Raw genomic sequence first — 22,459 nt, forward strand, 5'->3', positions numbered from 1 at the left:
TCAGTACAAAAGAGGAAAGAGACCCAAGGGCCACAATGTCTCCAAATTTTATTTATGTATTTTATTTACAACATTTATATACCGCTTTATTGTAAAAAGAACCTCAAAATGGTTTATAGAGGGAATTCAAACAATAAAATTATTGGCAAAAACAGTTAAAGACAGGTATTTAAAAATATTCAACATAATAAAACCAACAATGATTTAAAAACACAATTGCTTCTACATGCCTGGGTAGGCTTGCCTAAACAAAAATGTTTTTAAGAGGTGCCAAAATTAGTACAATGAAGGTGCCTGCCTAATGTAAACAGAACCCGTAACATGGAAAGCACACCTTGAACTTGGCTTGGTATCAAATTGACAACCAGTGCAGATTTCAGAGCAGAGGTATTATGTGCTGATAGGGTCTCACTCATGTCAGCAATAGTGACACAACATTCTGCACTAACTATAGCCCCTGGGTCAGGTTGTGCTACATGGGGATTTCTGTGACCTTGGCTGACTGGCTGCCAGGATTTTTGTTTTGGTTAGGAATCCTGACTGGTTGTAGGATGCTGAGTTTTCTGTCTTACCCACAGGAATCTTGTTGTTTGTATGGTATTGCATTTAGGAAATCACCACTGTCTCATGTTTTTCTATTTGCATTTCACTTACCTCTGACCTTATTCCCTTACATCCATAAAAGCAACAATAGTGGTTCCATGGAGTCAGCTCAATCCCCTTAAACCCACTGAATGATGCACCTTGTTGTTTGCATGACGATTTGTTTCTTGCACAATAGGGGTAAAAGAAAATTCACATACTGGGAAGTGTGGCTTCAATTGCTGTTGTTCCCTATCTACTGCCTATGAAGGTAGACCAAATCTTGTGTTTTCTCTCTGTCCATTATTACTTACTGGAATTGGGTTGGCTGTCAAAGTAAGTTTATAGCAGCCCACAGAGGCAGCAGGAAAGAGGAGATAATCTTTACTCTTACTCATTTCTCAAACCTCTCTCTGCAGTGAAGGGTCAAGTCTATAAAGAAGTTTGGAGCAGCCACATTAAAAGGCAGATAGGGCATTCCAGGCAGGGGACTGCCATCCCTGCTTTGTTATGGATATCACTGCAGAGGATTCCTAGTCAAGCCTTACTAAGAGCACAATCCTAACACTATCTACTCAGAAATAAGTCCTGTTGAGGTCTATGGAGTGTAGACCCTTAGTAAGTGTGTTGCAGACTTCAGGAGCATCCATCTTTAGTCCTCAGTGCTCCCATCTAACATCTCCACATTAGGCTCCCTTCTTCCTACAATGGCTTTCTGGTGACTAGTCTGGTCTGAGGGCACTTAAACCCTTCTTGCTAGAAACAAGTGGGCTAGATTAGATGTTCCCTACCCAAGCTCTCTAACCAGGTAAAAAGGAATGATTCTGTCACTTCAGCTTGGCCTAGAAAAACCCTCATTGAGCTAAGATTTCTGTCTTAATTTCCGATCAGAGAAATGTTTTTGTTTGAGTGGTATGCTCCAAGCAACTGAGGTTGATTCTTAATGTATCATGCTTAATGATATCACTAGGGCCCACAGGATCACCCCTGAAATCTCAGGGTTTGGGATGCTTCTGACCTGGCAACCCTAGGTAAGTTTCACTGGAGCTTACTCCCTATGTGCATTGGAGACTCCATAGGCTTTCTAGGAAGTAATTTCGTTTGTTTTGCTTAGCAAGAGATGGCTTAGAATGAAAAGTGTATTTGACCTTATTGAATTATTTCCAAGTAAATATACTCAAGTTCAGCCATCCCACCCACACCTCACCATCATGAAGCCTATTCAAGATTCATGCTTATAATCATGTGCCAGACTTGAGCTAAATAGGACCACCTCGAGGCACTGGATTACTTTTTGGAAAAACAGACCAGGATCCTGGCACTCCCCTGCTGCCACGTTTGTGGGTTCTTGTTTCCAAAAGTAGCTGAACTGCTATTAAAGGTCACATATAAGAGTTACAGAATAATTGAAATTCAACACTTTGGATTTTATTGTCCAACACAGCGATATATCCATGATCTGTGGTTTGTACAGCTTTCTAAACAGAACCCATCAGCATCACAAAAGCCAGGAGAGTTCTCAAAGCTGCATATTAGAACATCATTGCTTCTAGTCCATCTTCCATAAACTTCTTATAGATGGCCATAAACTTAGCCACAAATGCTTCCAGGTGATAAATGGCCTTGCTCCCCAGCTGCAATCGGTGCTCATAGAAAGCGGCCATCTGTGCAACCTCTCCTTTCAGTTGTCCATCACAGTTGTTCAGAAGTTCAGATAGAAGACCCTAAAATGAGCAATGCCCAACATTAGTAGTTAGATAAATATGTTTTCTTTCCTGCAAGCTCTAACCCCTGGAACGTTATTATTACTGCAGACACTGAACAATCCAGAAGACTACCTGTGAGAATCAAGGTCAAACGCTAATCTGATTTGGTAAGGAAATATTGCCGTACAACTGTTTTTAGTCACATTTACAGAGATATTCAATACCAGACGCCCCAGTCATCAAGAACTGAATTACTAAAATGCCAAGCGTTACGAATCGTGAAAAAGTAATACTAACTCTTCGCCATACACAACACTTCCAGTTAATCCTAGCTTCAGCTACTAAACCCATAAACAATCATGACATCAGTTACCTTTATTATAATCTCTGGAGGAATACAATGGGTTAAGAGTTCATAAAGTCTCCCACGAACTTCAAGTAGTCTATAGGAATAAATAATTGAAAAGTTAATGCATTGTAATCTAGGTTTTAAATCATTTTAATGCAAAATGTTTTTCACTTAAGTTGCTGGTGATGGGGAATTTTGTAGTTCGTTGGACTGGGGGTCCTTGAGGGAATTGAAGACACAGGCTTGCAGCAAAAAGGTAGGCCTTTATTGGATGACAAGCACACGCTTGGTCAGTCTTCCTCTGAGCGAGTGGAGAACTGCCACATGGCACTGGTTGCCTGGGGTTTTTATACATTTCAGAACAAAGACTTTAGCATCTACCAATCAGGAGGTTACTCATCAGTATTACACAGGCATTTGCACAGGTATTGCATAGGCATTGCATAGGTACTGTACTTTCTGCATCATGTTCTGGTTAATTTGTCAATGTTCAAAAGTACATTTTCACTGTGAGCTAAGCATTCCAGCTAATGCAATCCTTCCTATGTCTAGGAGAGCAAAAGGTTGTTCAGAGATGTTCAGTGTCTATTCAGTGTTATCATAATTGTTTACTCTGTTCCATACAAACCAAAACAGTCAAGGAAGACAGCTCCAAGATGAAAAGGGTCTGGCTGGCTACTAAACTTATTAAACATTAAACTAAACTATTAAAATGTTATAAACCTTTATAGCTTTATAAAAGAATATATTCTGCTTATTGTTTGTATATAATTTCCCCAACACTGGACTGTTTTGTTTTTATAACTGCTTTTAAGTATTTTTGCTTGCCTTCTATATAAATGGAAAATAGAAGCAGCTATGACAGTTTCAGTTGAATTACTAAGTCAGAAAATTCAGTTCTGAAAACACTACATTCAATTTACAATTCACCCTGTTATTGCTTTTTAAAATCATGTACAGAGCAACCATGGCACCAAAAAATATAAGCTGGAGAGGGTTAGGGTGCATCTCTACTGGCAAGGAGCCCACATGTATCATGAAGGCATCCACTATGCCCACTTAAAGTTCTGTGGCCCCAGATCTTTCTCCAAGTGTTACTGTGAGCCATAACTAGCATTAGTCCCAGAACCAGTGTGTTCAGGGTGTCTGGCACAGGCAGCCTTGAACCTGATGGATTCAAAGCTCTTCTGTGGCTCAAGGGTGACTTCTGATGTCCTGTATCTTTGTCATTTTCATATGTGCTTTTTAGACATTTGCAGCAGAATCACAACAGATTTTTAAAAATCATTCTTAAGAGCTCAACTGCTTATATTGCCCATCCTTATCTTTACTGGTTTGCAAGTCACTATACTTTCTTCCACGTTGAATATCAATTGGGGGGGGGAGAGAAGGGAATAATAATTAGATGGCAAGATAAATACAAGTTGTTCTCTTGTTTAAGTGCTTTTTACAAAATCAAATCTTTTAAGTTACAGTACAGTGACAACATTGATGGAAATTAGGTTGCCAAACACAATGCCAGAAAAATATGTTCTCTACCTTCCAAATTCTTTTCCTTTTTTAAAGGATAGACATTAATTATTTTTATTCTGTTTCCTATGCCACTAACTGCCCTGGAAAGACAAGACTTAATTCAGTATGCCAACATTTTCTGCAAGAAAACAGGGTTTTCCTCTTATCTTTCAGGGATGCTACAAGAAAAACATCCAGGATCCCAGCTTACCTAATTTTGCAATTCTTGGTGTATCATTTTTATCATTCTGAAGAATCTCCTAAATCTGAAAGCCTAAAATTGGCCAATTGCCAAAGCTAGCAAACAATACTGCTATTCTCCTGAGCAGCGTTTTCCAAGATGGAACAGCTTGTTAACAGTGGCATAGTCAGTGCTCTGCAATTTCTAAACAAGGCTTACAATAGCAACAAACTTCTCTAGCATGTCATGGTCCAATGAAAGAAGTCTCAAAATGCTTGTTGGACTACTTGAAACACCAGGAAACCATCTACAAGGCACAACAGTCGACAGCAACCTAGCCAACATGACAGTTGTCATTGTCTCTTGTCAGAAATAGAGAGCTACGGGTATCTTACTTATATACACCTGAAAAAATCCTAAGTGTCAAAAAAAAGTGATGAGACAAATGCCTTGGAATTAAAACATTTTTCCTGGCTCTGGATTTAATTGGTACCTGAATCATTTACCCCCACAGTGTCTTACACTTGGTCTCAAAGGCTCTACTCCTCAATTTCAGCAAATATTATTCTGGCACTGAGGCAACAACAGCCCACACTATGTAGCAGAAACACTCGTTTCACAACCACAGAGCTGCTACTGTCCAAAGATGCAGGATGTGCTCTAAAATGAGGGTGTTTGCTGTAAGGTGATAGGGCAGGAGGAAATACAGGCTAGAGACTTCCTTGTACCTCTAAAATATTTTTTTTCATTAAGAACAGTTATGGAATCCTAGAATGACAAATTAAAAACAGCTCACATTAAAAAGGGCCATGTATAAGGGAATCCATGTTTAAAACAATCAACATTGCCATATCCTTAGAATTGGACATTTACAATGGCAACAATAATGGAAGTTGTTATAAAGTTTTAATGAGATCAGCAGCAGAACACGTGACTAACAATATCATTTGTTCACACCAAGGAAAGATTCACTGCTCCAAGTTCACCATGACAGGATGTCATTCTTTTTCTGCCAACGCAACGTATCTAAAGCCAGACAAATGGTTGGCAGCTGTAATGACACTAGGACAGCAATAAATGAAGGCCAACACCATGGCACTTCATGGATGAAAGGGAAACGTTTGATAGCACTGCACAAACAAACAAAAAAGATGCTATTATTATTATTAGCTTTATATCCTGCCCTTCCTCCCAGCAGGAGCCCAGCTGGAAGTTCCAGATGGAAATACCTCATTGCACTGAGCAAGCAAGTCTGTTTTACAAGAGCTTGATTCACTGCAACAGTTTTTAGAATACTGAAGATGGGAGCTTAATCTCCGAATGAGTTATTTTATCCGCTATATTCCACAGTAGCTTCCTTGCTGAATAATAACCAAGACTCCAGCTAGCTATCTGGGAACATAAATTTTATCCCATCCTCACAAAAAATGAAAGCAAGAAGAGTAAGTGGGGAAATGTACTCCACCACATAGCCACTTACTATAGACAACCTTTACACAGTTGAAATTGCTCTGCAGTGAACTTACAAGCAGCCACTGTATCCACCACCAGAAGCAGACATGACAAAAGTCGTAAGAACAAAAATAAAGGTTTGGCCCAACAATCCAAAACAAGAAATCTGGTGAAGGAACCCCAGCAGAAAATAGGATTTTATTTTAATGAGCTTAAAAAAATTATAGTACTTGTCTTGGAATATCAGCTGCCAGGATAACAGAAGTTACTTTCAACACCCTGTTATTTGTTTGGGAACAGAGGAAGTCACCTCAGACCAGGGAGGCTGTTTGCCCATCCAGTCCAGCTCTGTGTGAGACTCAGTTCCCCAGGGTCTCAGGCAGCGTTTCCCATTACCAGCTGTTTTGTTTAACTGGAGATGCCAAGAACTGAACCTGGAATCTTCTTCATACAATGCATACACACGTGGCTGCGACACTGTGCAGTAGTTTCAAGATCCCTGCATGCAGAAAGTAAGCTACCTGCTTCTGTAGGACGCTTTCAGAAATGTTGTTTCATACAAAACGGAAATGGACTGCCTTCAAGTCAATTCCGACTTATGGCGACCCTATGAATAGGGTTTTCATGGTAAGTGGTATTCAGAGGGGGTTTACCATTGCCTCCCTCTGAGGCTGAGAGGCAATGACTGGCCCAAGGTCACCCAGTGAGCTTCATGGCTGTGTGGGGATTTGAACCCTGGTCTCCCAGGTCGTAGTCCAACACCTTAACCCCTACACCACACTGGCTCTTTGTTTCATACAAAACATTTTTAATTTCAGAAAACTGACAAGCATCATATATTTTGCAACACTTACCCACTGCAGCCCACCATGATTACTTACCTCTGCGGGGTCTGCTGACCAACAATGGCATTTGCTGTCTCTCTCAGATATACCTCCCAATCTGTCTCAGAAATGTCTTGGTCCAGTGTGAAAGGATACCTGTGCAACAAACATAAGACTTGCTAAACAAACTTTCTAACAAAACTGTCTCCTGTGTCCATCCACACTTCTGGACTTACTGTTGCACCCTGCATGCCTCGCACATCAGAAGGGCCTTTCGGAGATTCCGGCCAGACTTTTCTGCAATCCTCCGAGCTAGTTCCCGAGGAAGAACCAGACCCTCCTTCTTACAAACGATGGACAAAACGTTGCAGATCTAGAAATTCAATAGGACAATTAATAGTTTTCCATGATGGCTCACTTTTCAAGGATTCAAGTATCTCTGCACTAGTCAAAATTTCTTGCACGAGTCAGCTATGGGGCAAGTCCCTAAAATAAAGCAATTTATATCTGAAGGCAGAGAAGGACCAGTTTTACAAGTAATGCTTTCAGGTAGCCTGCACCCACCTTTTGAGTCACCTGTTCCCTCTCTTCCGGCTGCCACAAGCCCCATTTGCCTTGGAACAGCCCTCCTGGGTGCCAGGCAAGAGCAATACAATCACTTCCTATGTATATTTTTCCGCAGAGGAATAAATTCTTTCCTGCTGCTCCTTGAGTCAGAGACAAACAGAATCAGCAATTGCTCTCTGAACACTTTACAGGAGAAGGGAGATAGAACCTCACATATGGCCAACATGGCAATGCCCTGCATTTATGGATCAATCAGTCTCTAATATCACGGAGCAATTCCTATTTGCCACTAACAACTAACAATTTTCAAATTTACTAAGTGTCATATACAAAGCGCATTTCAGGAATCATTGCATTATCTGGCACAGAATTTAAACATTATGAACAGTTTAGCTTTCATGTAACGGAGGGGGGTGCAAGAGTTTCACTGGTAGCTGCTCATGTTTCATATTATTTATTTATTTATTTATTATTTCAATTTATATACCGCCCTTAGCAGAATAGCTCTCAGGGCGGTGAACAAACAAGATAAAATACAATATATCATAGTAAAAAATCACAAAAACATGTACAAACAAACAACAGAAAGCACAACAAAAACGAAATAGAACACAAATTAAGAAGGATACATGTTAAAAGTAGAAAGATTAAGAAAATTAAAAGATTAAAATGCCTGGGAGCATAAAAAGGTCTTTACCTGGCGCCGGAAAGATAGAAGTGTAGGCACCAGGCGTACCTCTTCAGGGAGGCTGTTCCACAACTCAGGGGCCACCACAGAAAAGGCCCTAGATCTAGTAACCACCCTCCGGGCTTCCCGATGAGCTGGTACCCGGAGGAGGGCCTTAGATTCTGAACGAAGTGAACGGGTAGGTTCGTAGCGAGAGAGGCGTTCCACAAGGTATTGAGGTCCCACGCCCAATCCCTGGACCCAAATCTCACACTGGCTATGAATTTGTTGGGTGGTATTGGGTAAATCACTCTGAACCTCACCCCCCTTTAATAACATGGACATACTACTAGCCTACCTTACAGGGTTGTAAGAAACACACAAACATGTCATTGAAGTGCATTCAGTAACTACTTGACAGATTCTGAAGAGTAGATGTTTGGACCTTCTTTGTTTCAGACATGCTTGGAGAGTTTGGATCAGAAAGGGGTTGAAAATACTGACAGTGGCAAAGGAGTGATTCCCAAAGATCCTCACAGCTCGTTGCATTTCTTCCATGATTTCTTCCCGGCCACCAGATGCCCAGCTAGCTTCCCAGTCCACATATTCTTCTTTCCCATTTCAGTCCTTGCTAAACAAATGCCAAATTCTTTACAACCCACGTTTTTGAAGAAATATAGGTGCCCTAAGTAAACATGAACCTAATTTGGAAGACACGCAGGCACAGCATAAACAGAACTTTGTTGTTAAGCAGAGATTGACCAGATAGGCATAGTCATGGAAAGACAATGAAGATGGAATCCCAAATATTAAACTCGTTGCAGACAACATTACATAAACTAAACTGTAAGTGCTTAAAGTGTCCCGAACGACTGTTTGCCTTTGCCTTGAAACTTACATCTTCAGTGCTGGGTGCAGGCACTCGGACAGCAAGGCACCTACTTCGGATAGGTGCAATGACTTTCGATGTAGAATTGCAACACAGAATTAATCTGCAGGTGGCCATATACTTCTCCATGGTTCGGCGCAATGCATGCTGAGCATCTTTTGTAAGTTTGTCCACTTCTGTCAACAGCACCACTAAAAAACAAAACAAGTCACCCTTTATCACACTCTCTCAGAGTAAATCTTAACTTGGCTTTTAGTTTCAACTAATACAGTGGGCCAGGGTTAAGGAAAAACCTTCCCACTTGTGGCTCTTTCACTGACACCCTCTTCTCACACGCACCCAGAAGCCAGGAGCTGCTTCCCCATGGTGCAATCCTATGCTGATGGCAGTTTGAGTAAACTTTAGGAACATAGGAAGCTGCCTTATACTGAGTTAGAGCACTGGTCCATCTAGCTCAGTATTGTCCACACTGACCGGCAGTGGCTCTCCAGGGTTTCAGGCAGGAAGTCTCTCTCAGCCATACCTGGAGATCCTGAGATTGAACCTGGGACCTTCTGCATGCAAAGCAGAAGCTCTACCCCTGGGCTACGCCCCTTCCCCATGAGTGTGAAAGACATGTCAAATGAGTAGCTGGGAGAATGGCTAGCTTAGCCACAAGAGCACCAAAAAAGGACGCTTCCAGCCCTCAGACCTTTCATTTTCAGGAAGGGGGCCAGAACTCATATGCTTTGAATCCTTCTGCTTGTAGTTTCCAGCAACTCCAGGTAGGGCTGGAAACGACTCCTTTCTCCAATGCTGGAAAGCCACTGCCAGTCTGTGTAGACCAGCCTTCTCCAACCTGGTGCCTCCAGTTGATTTTGGACTGCAACTCCTATTATCCCTGACCATGGGCCATGCTGGCTGGGCTGATGGGAGCTGTGGTCCAACAACAAGCTGTAGTCCAATTATATGGCAGCTTCCTATGTACTTATGCTCATGTGGGTGAAGTCAATCATATGGGTTCCCCCCCACCCAAGAGAAAGGCACCTCTCACAAGAAGGGAGCGTATTGATGGGGTGGGGTGAGAAACTGTGCACTCAACCTCTTCTGTGTGGTCAGAATGTATTCACAGACACTCGTTAGCAGCACAGAATCACAGCACAAGGAAATGACTTCCACAATGTTCTGTATGTGTGAGTGTTACATGTGAGGAGCTGGCTTGAGCTGGTGCTACTGGTGCAAAATAAATAAATAAAACTGCTACCTTGCAACTTCAAACCAAGAACAACAAAAAAGCTAGCTGTTTCGCCAAAGAAATAGCTAAAGAAAATTGATGATCAAATGAAGCAGATGAATGAATACTGTTGCACAGCCAATGCATGCTGCTGCAAATCTCTTATCTCCAAGGTTCAAGGTATTTATTTAAAGCATTTTTACTCAGCCCTTCAGCTGAAAAAGGCTCCCAGAGCAGCTTACAAAAATCAGGTATAAGACAGTCCCTGGCCTCAGGCTTAAAATCAAAAAGACAAAACACACAAGGAAAAGGGATTGAGCGGGAGGCAGGGGGGAAAAAAAGCAATCTTGGGCACTAGGTTCTTATTTACAAAATTCAGATCACTGCAGTCAGGGCTCCAGAGAGCCAACCTTTACAAGTAGTTATGTTAGTGATACCACCATTGCTATTAATAAATGAATACGGCAAATAAATATTGCACTTGACTGGGTTATTAAAACAAACAACGAACTTAAGAGTTGCTTCGGGAGGTGGCCAGTTTCATATGTTGTAAAACAGAGTATCTCAAGCACATGCTGCCAGAGTGCAGTCTGGAAGTTTGCCAAGCATGTTGCTTCTGCACGGCCTTCACATTTTGTCTCCTTTTGCCTCAGATTCCATCTGCTGGGTCAAGTGAAGGCAACTGCTGAATGTTTTGAGAACAGGGACACAAAAATCACAGAACGACCAACACGTCAGCAGAGTCTGAACACTTTTTAAACATGAGCAAATCTTCTATTTTTGAAATACCATGAAGCCTGGTGAAAATTCAAACACCAATTGCTACAGATCTTTTGGGCAATCGGTACAATTGTCCAATCTGAGTTATATAGGTCAACATAATTTCAGTTTTCTGACACTTCCATATAGCGGGAATGGTGGCTTATGGGCTTCCCTTGGTGAATTCTGACTTTTACACTGAGTTTATGTCTGTGTTTATGTATATTGTTTATGTATTTTGCTTTGTAAATTAATATGATTTTTTTATTGTACCTTGCGTATTCTATTGTAAACCGCTTTGAGATCTTTTAGATAGTAAGCGGTCTATAAATGGAAATAATAATAATAATAATAATAGTTACTGTATTTGGAGAAACTCCTAGGGAAATGTGAGATACGTGCAAAACTTATATCTTCTGTTGGGGAACAACAGTGTTCCTGGAAATGTTACTTGTCTAAATAGGACAGAATACAAAAAGAGCTGGAGAATATTAAAAATTAAAAACGTTTGAAGGACATGTTTGAATTTCTGCAAAAAATTAAGAGAGATGGTTCTTCAAGACTGTAGCTCATTTACAGACCTTTAAAATCTCGCTGAGTGCTTGTTTCAATTTGCTGTGACTGTGCTACTGTCTTCAATAATTCTTGAATTACGACCCGGTCACTGTTTCCTGCATCACTAAAAAAAATTCAGATTAAAATATTGTATTTTCCCTACTACAATATGTCTTTATCTGACACCCTGAACATTTATGCAGAACAAAGCCCCAGTGAGGGTTAATTCCCATTAAAATACACATAGGACTGCACCTTTTGTTTATGGATTCCTATTCAACACTATCCATTTCAATGGTGTACAGGTCAACCAATCCATATCTAGAGCTCCCATGCAAGCATGTGCCCTTCATTAATTTTAATGCTCAATGTGGACATGTGTGCAGAACTGTGAGAAACATCAAGATGCTTGGGGAAATACCCCTGTTTGTGAGAGAGGTCCATGTGCCCTTCAAATTTCCTTCATCTGGACTGGAGAATAGTATCTACATCAGGACTGGGGAATCTTTTTAAGCCCCAAGGGCTGCATTCCAGGATTAATAAAAATCAATGATTTTTTTTTAAAAAGTCATATTTTTAAAATTTAAACATTTTTTAAAATTCAAATTTCAAACTTTTCTTACTACAATTAGTAAAAAAAGAGCCTAAGTGAAAGATATCATCATGAATCCTAATTATACAACTTGTAATGATATTAGGTCAATGAACAGAGAATTTGGGGAGATGAAATAGATCTGAACAAGGAGGAGACCTATGAAGTAGTAATCCAGGTCTCAACAGCAGTAGCCTCTTCTGCAGGTGGAGAGAATTTTTTCTTCCTTTGGAGTAATTCATTCTAAACTGAGAAATAAATTGGGAACTGAAAAGCAGGAAAGCTTGTATCTCTTTTCCAGGCAATGAACAAGGAAGACAAAAGTGAAGACAAACTGTACCACCCAATATTTTCTTGTTCTTGGTTGAAATTGCCTAAATTTTATTTTTTAAAAAACTTCACATATATCTAAAAATTGAAATAGTTAACCATTCAAAAATCCATGTGTGTGTTTTGTTAACGTTGTTTGCTGAAGAAGAAAACTAACCATAAGAATAAACAATCTTAATAGTACAATTTAAAAGCCTATTTGGTGGTGGTGATTCTGGCACATCATGACAAAAATATCATGGTTAATTGAACAGTTGGCGCTAGTTTGTCTCCTGAATGACTTCACAAGTTCATTCTGCTTTAGTACTAAAACGACCAAATTATCCCATTTTCGATGAGAATTAATCTGAAAAACAATTCAGAATTGCTTAGTGTGTACCTACCTTCTAATGCAACCTACATCTGTGAATATGTATTAAGGTTATATTAAACAATAATGTACTTCTATTAAAAATGATTAAATAGAATCTTCCTCATTAGTGATTTAAATCATTAAAATCGAGTCCTTCAGAAACAATTTAAATCAAATTAACCCTGCCGCATTCCCTTTTGAGCAATCTTCTGGGGGCCACATGCCAGTGGTGGACACGGCCAGAAGCAAAAGGGTCAGAGCGACGAATGCAAATTTTACCTTTGTACATTAGCTACTATCTTGACATGCTTACACACCCTTCTCTATCTCCATCCATGTAAACAAGAAGCATGATCAGAGCTCCAAGACGCATCCCAGCTGAGCAAAAGCAATCAAGGAGGATGCAAAGCAGGGTAAGGGATGTGGCCTGAAAGGAGGGGGTATGGCCTGGGGAGAGTCCTAAAGGCCACATAGAAAAGCTTGGAAGGCTGCATTTGGCTCCCAGGCATGAGGCTCCCCATGCCTGATCTACACTGTGAGCAAGAAGCTAAAGTTGGCATTGGGAATGCTGCCCATCTCGTCTAAATGCATAGTCAGCAAATGTAGAATGCAGAAGCAGAAAGTGAAACTGTATACACACCATTTCTTGTAAATGGGCTGATTTCAGGGAAATGGGAACGTTCGTAAGTTTAACTTTCGATACGTAAGGATGCAAGCTGATAAAGAGGCTGGCTGCGTCCAGCACAGGCAGAACCAGCTTTGCTGCTTCTCCTCTTGCAAGAGCATCAATAAACTTGGCTTTGTTTTATCAAGACTTGTTTCGTCGCTTTCATGTTTATCGGAATCTTGTGATGTGGGAGCGAGCCTTAGCTCCATAAACAACTTTATTGGGGCGTCATTGGTAACAACATCAAGCATTACAAATGAAATATAATCAAATGTTAAGGTTCTCTTTGTCACTGTTGTGTCTCCCTCTCTCATAACACTGGAACTCATGCACATCCAATGACCCTGAATGCTGGAAGATTCAGGACAGACAAACAATAACACTTGCACAGTTAAACTATGGCATCCGCCCCCACAGGAGAAGCGATGACCACCAACTTGGATGGCTGTAAAAGAGGGTTAGAAAAATACGTGGAGGATAAGGCTACAAATAGCTACTAGCCGAGATGGCTGTGTTCTGCCTTCATAGTCAGAGGCAATATGCTTCTGAATGCCACTTGCTGGAAACCACAGGAGGGGAGAGTGCTCTTGCACTCAGGTCCTGCTTGAGAGGCTTCCTACAGGCATCTGGTTGGCTACTGAGAGAACAGGGTGCTGGACTAGATGGGCCATTGGCCTGATCCAGCTCTTTTTATGTTCTCTTGAATTATGAATTTTGAACACTTTATGTTCTGCCTAGGGAAAAATAAAATGACTAATAGCAATTAGTTCAGTAGAGACTTTTTCATGAATCTAATCTAAACATCTTCCAGATGTTGACTGCAACCTGCTTAACCAGAGCCGTCCTTAATATTGGTCTGGAAGCTGTGGCTAGTGCAGAATGTGGTGGCTAGCTTACTGGGTGGTGTGCTAGCCATGGGCATGTAACACCATTATTAAAGGCACTGACTGACTGGCGATATCTTATTGGGCAAAGTTTAACGTTTTGGTATTAACATATAAGGTCCTAAACAACTGGGGACCAGCCTATCTGAGAGAATGCCTTCTCTCATGCAGACTGGCTCAATCCCCAGGATCATCAAGAGAGGCCTTCCTAGTTGTGCCACAATCTGCAGGCATCCCTCTGGTGACAATCAGGACGAGGGCCTTTTAGAAGGCAATATAGAAACATTTAAATAAATAAATAAAATGGATCATTCCAGAATCCATAAAGGAATCGAAGCCTAGAGATCTATAGTTTGGTTTTTAAAACAAACGTAATATCACAAATGAAATATAAACTGTTTCTCATATGTATCTCATCTGTAGTATTATGTTTGGTTACAAAACTGGCCTATAGATCCATGGGCTTTTGCACGTACATACACAGAACTGCACTGTAAATATGCTAACATTTTGCCTGCGTATCTCCAAATCAGAACATGGCAGCTGGATTGTTAGCTGTAGAACTATATGTACAGACCAACTATTTCAATGGTCTAAAGATCACCCTTTTTAAAATTATGCCACACACTAAAACAATCACTAAGGCCCATAATTTTCAATTCCAGCCTGCAATATCTTTTTACCATATTAATGGGGGGGAAGTCTATTTTTGAAAAGATCTTCCTTGTTTATAAGAACAATTCCTTAGAGATATATGTTGGTTTCTTAAAATCCAAAGATGGAAGTACTTTTAAAAATTGAAAAAAGCAACAAAGAATCTTGTGGCACCTCTGTTGTTTTTGCTTCAAAGGACTATAAAACAACCTTCTGAAAATTATTTTTTAAATTGCATAATCCCTGTACCCTGTTATTAGATATGAGCTTGTTGCAAACATACCTTGGGTTCACTTCCAGATGATAGTTGCTGGCAATAGTGCTAATTTCAATTTTTTTTTTAGAAGGTGCCTGAAAAGAAAGAATATTCTCAAAATGCATTTTAAAGAGATCTGCGCTGGAGAGCCTTAACTGACATCACTGAGTATTTCTACAGGAAGAATACAGACTTCAAAAGCCACACACTGCTACCTGCCCAGCATGAAATGAGCTGAAGTATTTTAAGGACGTAATGGCACCCAAGCCATAATGCACCAGTGAAATGACTAAATAAACAAACACAGCATGAAAGGGCAGCAGGTGGATTGGCATGCAAGAAAAAGGATAACACCATGGGTTCAAAGCTCTCAAATATAACTAGCATACTAACCTCTTGAAAGGGAAAAGACATTAAATCACAGTTCAAAACAAACCATGGTTTAATATGAAAGAGCAGCATGCTCATGCACACTGCTCAGAACTTCCTGGTGTGCTCCTTCCCCATTCTGCCATGCTGTAGAAAAAGCAAGCCAGAAACCGGCTTGTCATGTTGTCCAGCCTTATGGTTTGTTCCCCAGAACAACCCACAAGTAGTAAGCCAAGAAGAATCTTGGTTACTACTCATGGATTGTTTGGAGACAAACAAACCTCAAGCCTGGATTCAGACAACACAACAAGCCAGACCCTGGTTTGTTTCGTTTATGACACTGCAGCAGTAGGAGTGGGGGGGCGAGCGCAGGGAAAACACCCTGGAAACCTTTGAGACGCATGCAACAGCATACTGCTCATTAACATTAACAAACCAGTTTGTTTTAAAATATGATTTAATGTGATGTGCAAACAGGGCCACTATGAAGTAGAGCAGGGGTGGCCACTCTGTAGCTCTCCAGATGCTGCTGAACTATAGCTCCCATCAGTCTCAGCCAACACAGCTCATGGTCAGGGATGATGGGAGCTGTAGTCCAGCAGCATCTGGAGAGCCACAGAGTGGCCACCCCTGAAGTAGAGCATCAAAATTAAAATGAAATATAAATACATATATAATTAGCAAAAAATTCTATACTGCTAACATTAACAAAAAATATCATGGAGGTAAAAAACAAATTCAATTTTAAAACTATTTTCATAGAACAAGTGCGAAATACATCAAAAACCAGTAGATCAACACAGCTGGATCACCCCGCCAGGAAATTGCTGATAGTATCATCTCAAACCCTAGACCCATAAGACGACATACACACACAAAAAGAGCAAAGTGAAGGCAACTACTCTACAACATTGTAATTCAAGCTTCTCTATAAGGTTATAGCTCCTCAATTTCTTGTAAGCTGAGTCATCATTTGTGTCCTTCCAATTTTAGAAACTAATAACAAAGAAACTGCATTATATAACTCTATAAACATTTTTCACAGGTACGGCAAGACTTTCAAGTATGCCTCTTCCCACAATGGTTACACAGATCTCATCCAGTTCAAATCACAAAAGGAAGTTATTCAGATACTGAAGCATCATTCTTCTATGTTCTATTCTACTAAAAAGTGCTAACTTTTTACATCCTTTTCTGTGCTTATATTAATGTTTTATGCAGTGCCTTTGGATTTTGAAGATGATGAAAAAGCCATTTGTCAAGCTCCACCTATAGCTAGATGCCACAGGATGTTTAGATTGGAAAGTAATATATAAGCAGTTGAAATGAAGGGAAGCCAATATTCTGAAAGACGATATATTTAAAACTGTTCCATTTAAAACTCCAAACATCAAGACCTACTTCCCATCAAAGATTATTTCTGAGAGGAATGTTTGGAGGCATCACATGTTCCCATAACTTAGTTTAAGTTAATAAGCTGTTAACAGGAAAAGTTATTCTAAAAAAAGAAATTGCAGTACAGACCATCTGTATTTCTTTTGCACAATGCTTTGGAAAGCTCAGTCTTCTCCAACAACTCTGCTGATTACTAAATACTGACACTCTCTTTGCAATTTGTTGATTAAAATGCAAGCTTTTCCAAAAAGAATTCTGAACTGATAGAAAGAAAATCTTTAATAATAGATTTTTCCAGTGGCTGTTTCACTCCCCAAGCTGCTAACTATGCAAAGAGTTGGTTCTGCTTGTTGAAAACATCACTTTGAAAATATGTCTTATCAAGTTATTAGTGGTATGTGAGAAAGTAATAATAATTAGTCAGCGAGAGCCACAATATAGATAAACTGTTTTCTTGGCACTAACTCTGGGCTTCAGCTTGAGACAGCAGGAAATCTAAGCAAAGTGCCTGACTAAATTATTTCAAATATTGCACATCTGAAGGGAGATAATAGCACCGGTAAATCTTTGATCCTGATTTGCCAAGGAGAGATCCCATAGCACAGAAGGTCTACAAACTAATCAAGTGCTCGTTCTTAATAGGAGAAAGCAGCCATTGGCTATTTAACCAACTGTAGAAACGGTGCTTAGACTGTCTAATAAGCCCTCTTTGGGCATTCAGCCTGAACACACGACAAAAGTGTGTAAACTGCTGGGGGCACACGTTGGCACCATCCCCCAACATTGGTAGGGACACCTCCTCCGCTACCAACCTTTGCATATTTAGGGTGGTATTCAATGCTAATCCTACTCAGAGTAGACCCATTGACACATGATGAACTCAGGTTCATTAATTTAAATGGGTCCACTCTGAATAGCACCTTAGCTGAATACAACCCTAACAGTGGTATTCAACTAATTTTTACTCAGAGCAGACCCACTGAAATTAAAGGGCTTAGCCATGTTTATTAAATTCAGTGGATCTACTCTGAGCAGTTGAATACAATCCCTAGAATGGAGGTCTAAAGGGGGCTTGTAAGCATGTTAGCCGAATAGAATATACACATTTTTGCCCTTAGGTGTCCAGGCTGAACGCCTGAAGAACTTTGTAGATTTAAAAACTGGCACATGTTGAACTGCCCTGGTTTTTGGCACACAATGTTGATTCTCAGCTTCTGCATCTCAATTTGCAAACATAAAGAGAGATTTTTACTGTTATACTCTGATGTTCAATCCTCAGCTTCTCTACTCCAGAGCCGTACAGCTCTCTCAGTAAACACATTATTCGGGTCTTTTTTCCAGCTCCTGAGGGCCCATACACTAACAGATGAGGGAAGTCACCACACTGAACCTGTCAAACAGAACACAGGAAAACTGAATTGACATGGCTCCTTTTTGCTTGGTCAGCATTATAAACACACAGACAATATGACCATGATACATATGTTGGTATGCCGTTCTCAACACTAGTTTTACAGCTCTTCCCATTGTCGTCATTTCCTTTTGAAGGCCACTGACAGTTATATTTATACAAGAGTACTAAACAGAGTTCGAGAGGGGATGAAATTGTTAAGAGGTGCCTGTGTATGGTGTGAAGCCAATAAAGGCCCTTGGCACAACAGGACTGGGTTTTCTAGGAGTCGAGTCACTTGAGAATGCATCCTGAAATAGACTAGAATCTGTGAGAGCAGAATTCAAATCTCCACTCAGCTATCAAGCTCACTGAAAGACCTTGGGTCAGTTAACTCTCAGCCTAAACTACCTCACAGGCTATTGTGAGGATAATATGGAGAGGGGGAGTATTAGGTGTTCCACCTTGAGCACCTAACAGGAAAGTTGGGTTATAAATGTAATAACAAAAGAAGTCAGCAAGTACCATGTGGTAACCTTCAAAAGCACATTTTAAAGAAACATGATGCAGAATTTTGCTACAAGTGTAGGCACCCTTACATGGAAGTAAGCCCTAAAATCACAGAGTTGGAAGGGATCTCAAAGGCCATCTAATCCAAGCCACTGCTGATGCAGAAGCTCTACTACCAGAGTATCTCTGAAAGGTGACACTCCAGCTTCTGCTGAAAAATGAAAGAAAGTACATCACCCTACAAGGCAAACCAAAGTGTACTAGCTTAATGGCAGAGTACATGGTTTTTACACAAAATGCATTGCACACTGAAGGTTCCAGGTTCAATCTCTGACATCTCCAGCCAGATAGGCATGAAGAGCTGCTGCCAGTCACTGTAGAAAACAATGAGCTAGAAGAAACAATGACCTGATTTGGTATAAGGCAGCTTCCTATTTTCTTAATGGATTTCCCCCCTCTTTTTTTACACATTAGGGTCAGACTGTGAAACTCATACCAAGCACACCAAATAGTCTTAGAGGAGGCACAATCAGCCTCTAATTTCTATCTTTCAAAGGGTCTGCCAGTTTCACAGGATGTCTGCAAAGTATGTTAGAATTCACTGTTCCATCCTGCAAGGTTTACGCATATCTTTCATACTCAGGTCACTGTATCTAGCTCAGTTTAATCTGGGGTTGATAGATCTGGCATTCCAGAACCAGGTCTGTCTCGTATCAGAGGAGCCAAAGCTTGAAATCTGTGTCAGATGAACTATTCTAACCCCCAAATGACCTCACTTTGTGCTGCCTTTTACAACAGAGCAGTTGCATGTTTTCTGATTAAAGTGCACAAGGTGTTCCTATTTCATTTTAGACCTGACATACAGTTCCTTGCAGTGGCACCGAGTTAGGTTTAAACAGACAGTTCATCCTGGGATAAAAAACCTTTCCATAAACAAACCATCAAAGTGGAAGAATAGCATAAGGTCTGGGAGAAGAAACCAGAGATCCCCAGTCCTGAATGTCTACAAGAGATGCGTAAGCTTGTCTAGTGTGTATTCTCCAACCTAGAAACCCTATGCCCAAATACCCAACTGACAGAGAATGTTGAAGGAAAATCATAACTACACATGCACAGACAAAAAGTAAAAGTTAAAAAACAATCCACACGTCACTCCAATCAAGCCACAAGAGCCAAAACTTCAAAATCAAGGCACAGTGGCATTGTGATGTTTGCTTTATAGAATTTTTGAAGCTGGGCCACACAAGTGAAGGGAATTCCCCCACCCTATCATGTAAATAATTATTTGTCCAGTTTGGGAGTTAGCATTCTTGAAATTCCACTGAAATTTGAGCATCATTAACTTCACATAGGACTTTATATATGATTTCTGGAGAGAAATGGAGCAGGGCTCAAACTTACTTAGTAGGTATGCTCTCTGCCCTGGAAGTGTGACATTCTCACAAATTACTGCTGTTGCAAGCAGTCACTGTCCTTAACATAGGAAGCTGCCTTATACTGAAACTACTGGTCACTCCAGTATTATCTACACCACACTCCCCCAACCTGGTTCAGGTGCTTAAAACAGCTCTCATCAGCCCCAGCCATCATAGTCATGCAACTATGGCTGTGGCTAAAACGATATGGAGGGCACTGAGTTGGGAAAGGCTGGTCTACACTGACAGCCAGCATCTCTACAGGGTTGCGGAGAGAAACCTTACTAGCATTTGAGCTCTGCATTAGAAATGTCCAAGTGCACCTCTTTAATTTCTGCCCTACTAGGATATTTTCCTCTATACGCATATGTGTAAATATACTTGCCAACTGAGGGTACTCTTCATGCTTAATATGAAGCTAGTTCAGTCTCTATGAAAGTCTGAAAATGAAATGAACTGCTTTCAAGTCAATTCTTACTTATGGCAACCTTCACGGTAAGCAGTATTCAGAGGTGGTTTACTATTGCCTTCCTCTGAGGCTGAGTGGCAGTGACTGGCCCAAGGTGGGCTTCATGGCTGTGTGGGGATTTGAACCCTGGTCTCCCAAGTCATAGTCCAACATGCTAACCACTACGCCACACCGGCTCTCAATATGAAAGTTTATGCCACAACAAATCATGTAGCCTTCCAAGTGCCATAAATTTATGTTTGCTCTTGAACAGTAATATGAGAGGTACAAGCTGCGAACCAGACCAGAGTTGACTCCTGAAATAGGTGAGGCAATAACAAAGAGAAATACACCTCAGCACGTGCAGAATGCATTTTCTCCATCACAGGTTACCTACTCCAAACATATTCAAGATTTGCTGTGGCACAAGCTTTGGGAATTTGAGGTCACTCATCAGCTACATAAAAGAGTGCCTTCCGTAAGTATAATATCCTCAATTAGCATATACACAACTGAAGTATCTTCAATAAGCAGGTGCACACGCTCATTCACTGCACATGCTCAGATATGCTTTTTCTTATTACTTCTGGAGGACTCAACGCTGGCTTTGAAAACCAGAAGCCGTGACTGCACTCTGGCTGTACTCCACCCGCCAATGAAACATGAGGAGGAGGAAGCAAAAGCTATTCCAGCGGTCAAAACACTCCCCAATATCCGAGAACTAGAGGGGCAAGCAATAACGGTTTCCAAAGCCACCATTGGGTTCTCGAAGAGGTGACGTGATAACACAGAGAAGTACACCCGAGCATGTGCAGAATGCGAGCATGTGCAGAATGCGAGCATGTGCAGAATGCGAGCATGTGCAGAGCGCCAGTCATCTCCCGCTGCCCTCTCTCACCAGGTTGCGAAGCTGTGCCGCCTGATCCCGGTGATAATCCACTTTGCCGAGCGAGTTTGGCCGGTACTTGTCGACCCAGAGGCTCATGGCCACGACCAGTCTCTCAATTCAACACCGAACGGGAAAAAAACATAAAAGGATTAGAAAAAGCGCGCGCTCGGCTCTAGAACTCCCGCCCAGGATAATTCAAGCCTCGGATGCATGTCACCAAGCATGCGCACAAGCTTCCTATTTAGGCTTTTAGCCTCAGCTTTTTCACTTCCGCCTGTTCGACTGAGTTTTGGCCCCGCCTTTGTCGCTTACGGTGGCTGTCGTGGGATAAATTAACCCACGCAACGAGCTAGCCCTAGAGGAGTTTTGGAGTAGTGAGCGGGAGTATTGCATATGTTATATGCAGAAGACCGTGACAATAGTGGAGCGGTCTATACAATACAATTTCTCGCCATCGGTGTTTGTAAGAGTTTATGCTTGAGTTTCCGTGTCAGTAGCAGCGGACAGAATGCATTTCTCGCACTGTAGTCTACCTTTTCTCAAAAAACCTCCGGGTTATAACATGGTCCTTTCTCCCTCCCCATGTATTTTAACCTCACAACAGCAGCCCCGTGAGTTAGGCTAGTTGAGAGGGAGAGACGCTGGCCCAAGATCAATCCATAATCCAGTGAGCATTTTGGATAAATGGAGACCTGAATCTCCATATCCCCAGTCCTAGCCAAATTGTTATTATACACCACACTGTCTCCAACTCCCATCAGCCCCAGTCAGGATGGTCATTAGTCAAAGACGATGAGAGGTGTAGTCCGACAATATCTGGAGGGCCGCAGATTCCCCCTCCCCTGCTTTAAAGGATCAAATTCCTTATCCCTGATTAGTTCAATATCCTGTTTCTAACAGTGCCTAGCTAAATGCTTTTGTGAAGCTTAAAGGCATGGCATGGGGACAACAGCATCTGAAATTTAGAAGTATACTTCAAACCTGGAGTTTTCATTTAGCTGCTAAGGTTAATAGCCATGGGTAGAACTATCCTCCATGAATTTGCCTAATCA

At 41.1% G+C, this 22,459-nt stretch overlaps 1 protein-coding gene across 2 annotated transcripts; it reads right to left on the reverse strand.

The window, feature by feature from the left end:
- Positions 1-1,988: 1,988 nt before the first annotated feature.
- RFC3 (replication factor C subunit 3) lies at positions 1,989-21,683 on the reverse strand. Of its 2 annotated transcripts, XM_061628419.1 has the most exons (9): positions 21,417-21,681; positions 18,008-18,145; positions 15,019-15,086; positions 11,283-11,380; positions 8,739-8,920; positions 6,843-6,979; positions 6,664-6,762; positions 2,662-2,731; positions 1,989-2,306 (listed from the first exon to the last, which is right to left on the reverse strand). In XM_061628419.1, the coding sequence occupies exons 1-9, from the start codon at positions 21,501-21,503 to the stop codon at positions 2,115-2,117; spliced, it is 1,071 nt and encodes a 356-aa protein (XP_061484403.1). In that variant the 5' UTR covers positions 21,504-21,681; the 3' UTR covers positions 1,989-2,114. The 2 variants fall into 2 exon arrangements, with proteins under 2 accessions (XP_061484403.1, XP_061484404.1); XM_061628420.1 differs by lacking the exon at positions 18,008-18,145 and having other exon boundaries at positions 21,417-21,683.
- Positions 21,684-22,459: the final 776 nt, after the last annotated feature.

Source organism: Rhineura floridana, chromosome 5 (genome assembly GCF_030035675.1).
Source record: "Rhineura floridana isolate rRhiFlo1 chromosome 5, rRhiFlo1.hap2, whole genome shotgun sequence".
NCBI lineage: Eukaryota > Metazoa > Chordata > Lepidosauria > Squamata > Rhineuridae > Rhineura > Rhineura floridana.

Coding starts and splice junctions, on each gene's coding strand:
- RFC3 (XM_061628419.1), bottom strand. CDS start 21,503: ATGAGCCTCTGGGTCGACAAGTACCGGCCAAACTCGCTCGGCAAAGTG. Junction 6,763..6,842: donor GAGGCATGCAGGGTGCAACA/GTAAGTCCAGAA, acceptor TTTGTTGCACAG/GTATCCTTTCACACTGGACC. Junction 2,307..2,661: donor CTCCAGAGATTATAATAAAG/GTAACTGATGTC, acceptor TGCTCATTTTAG/GGTCTTCTATCTGAACTTCT.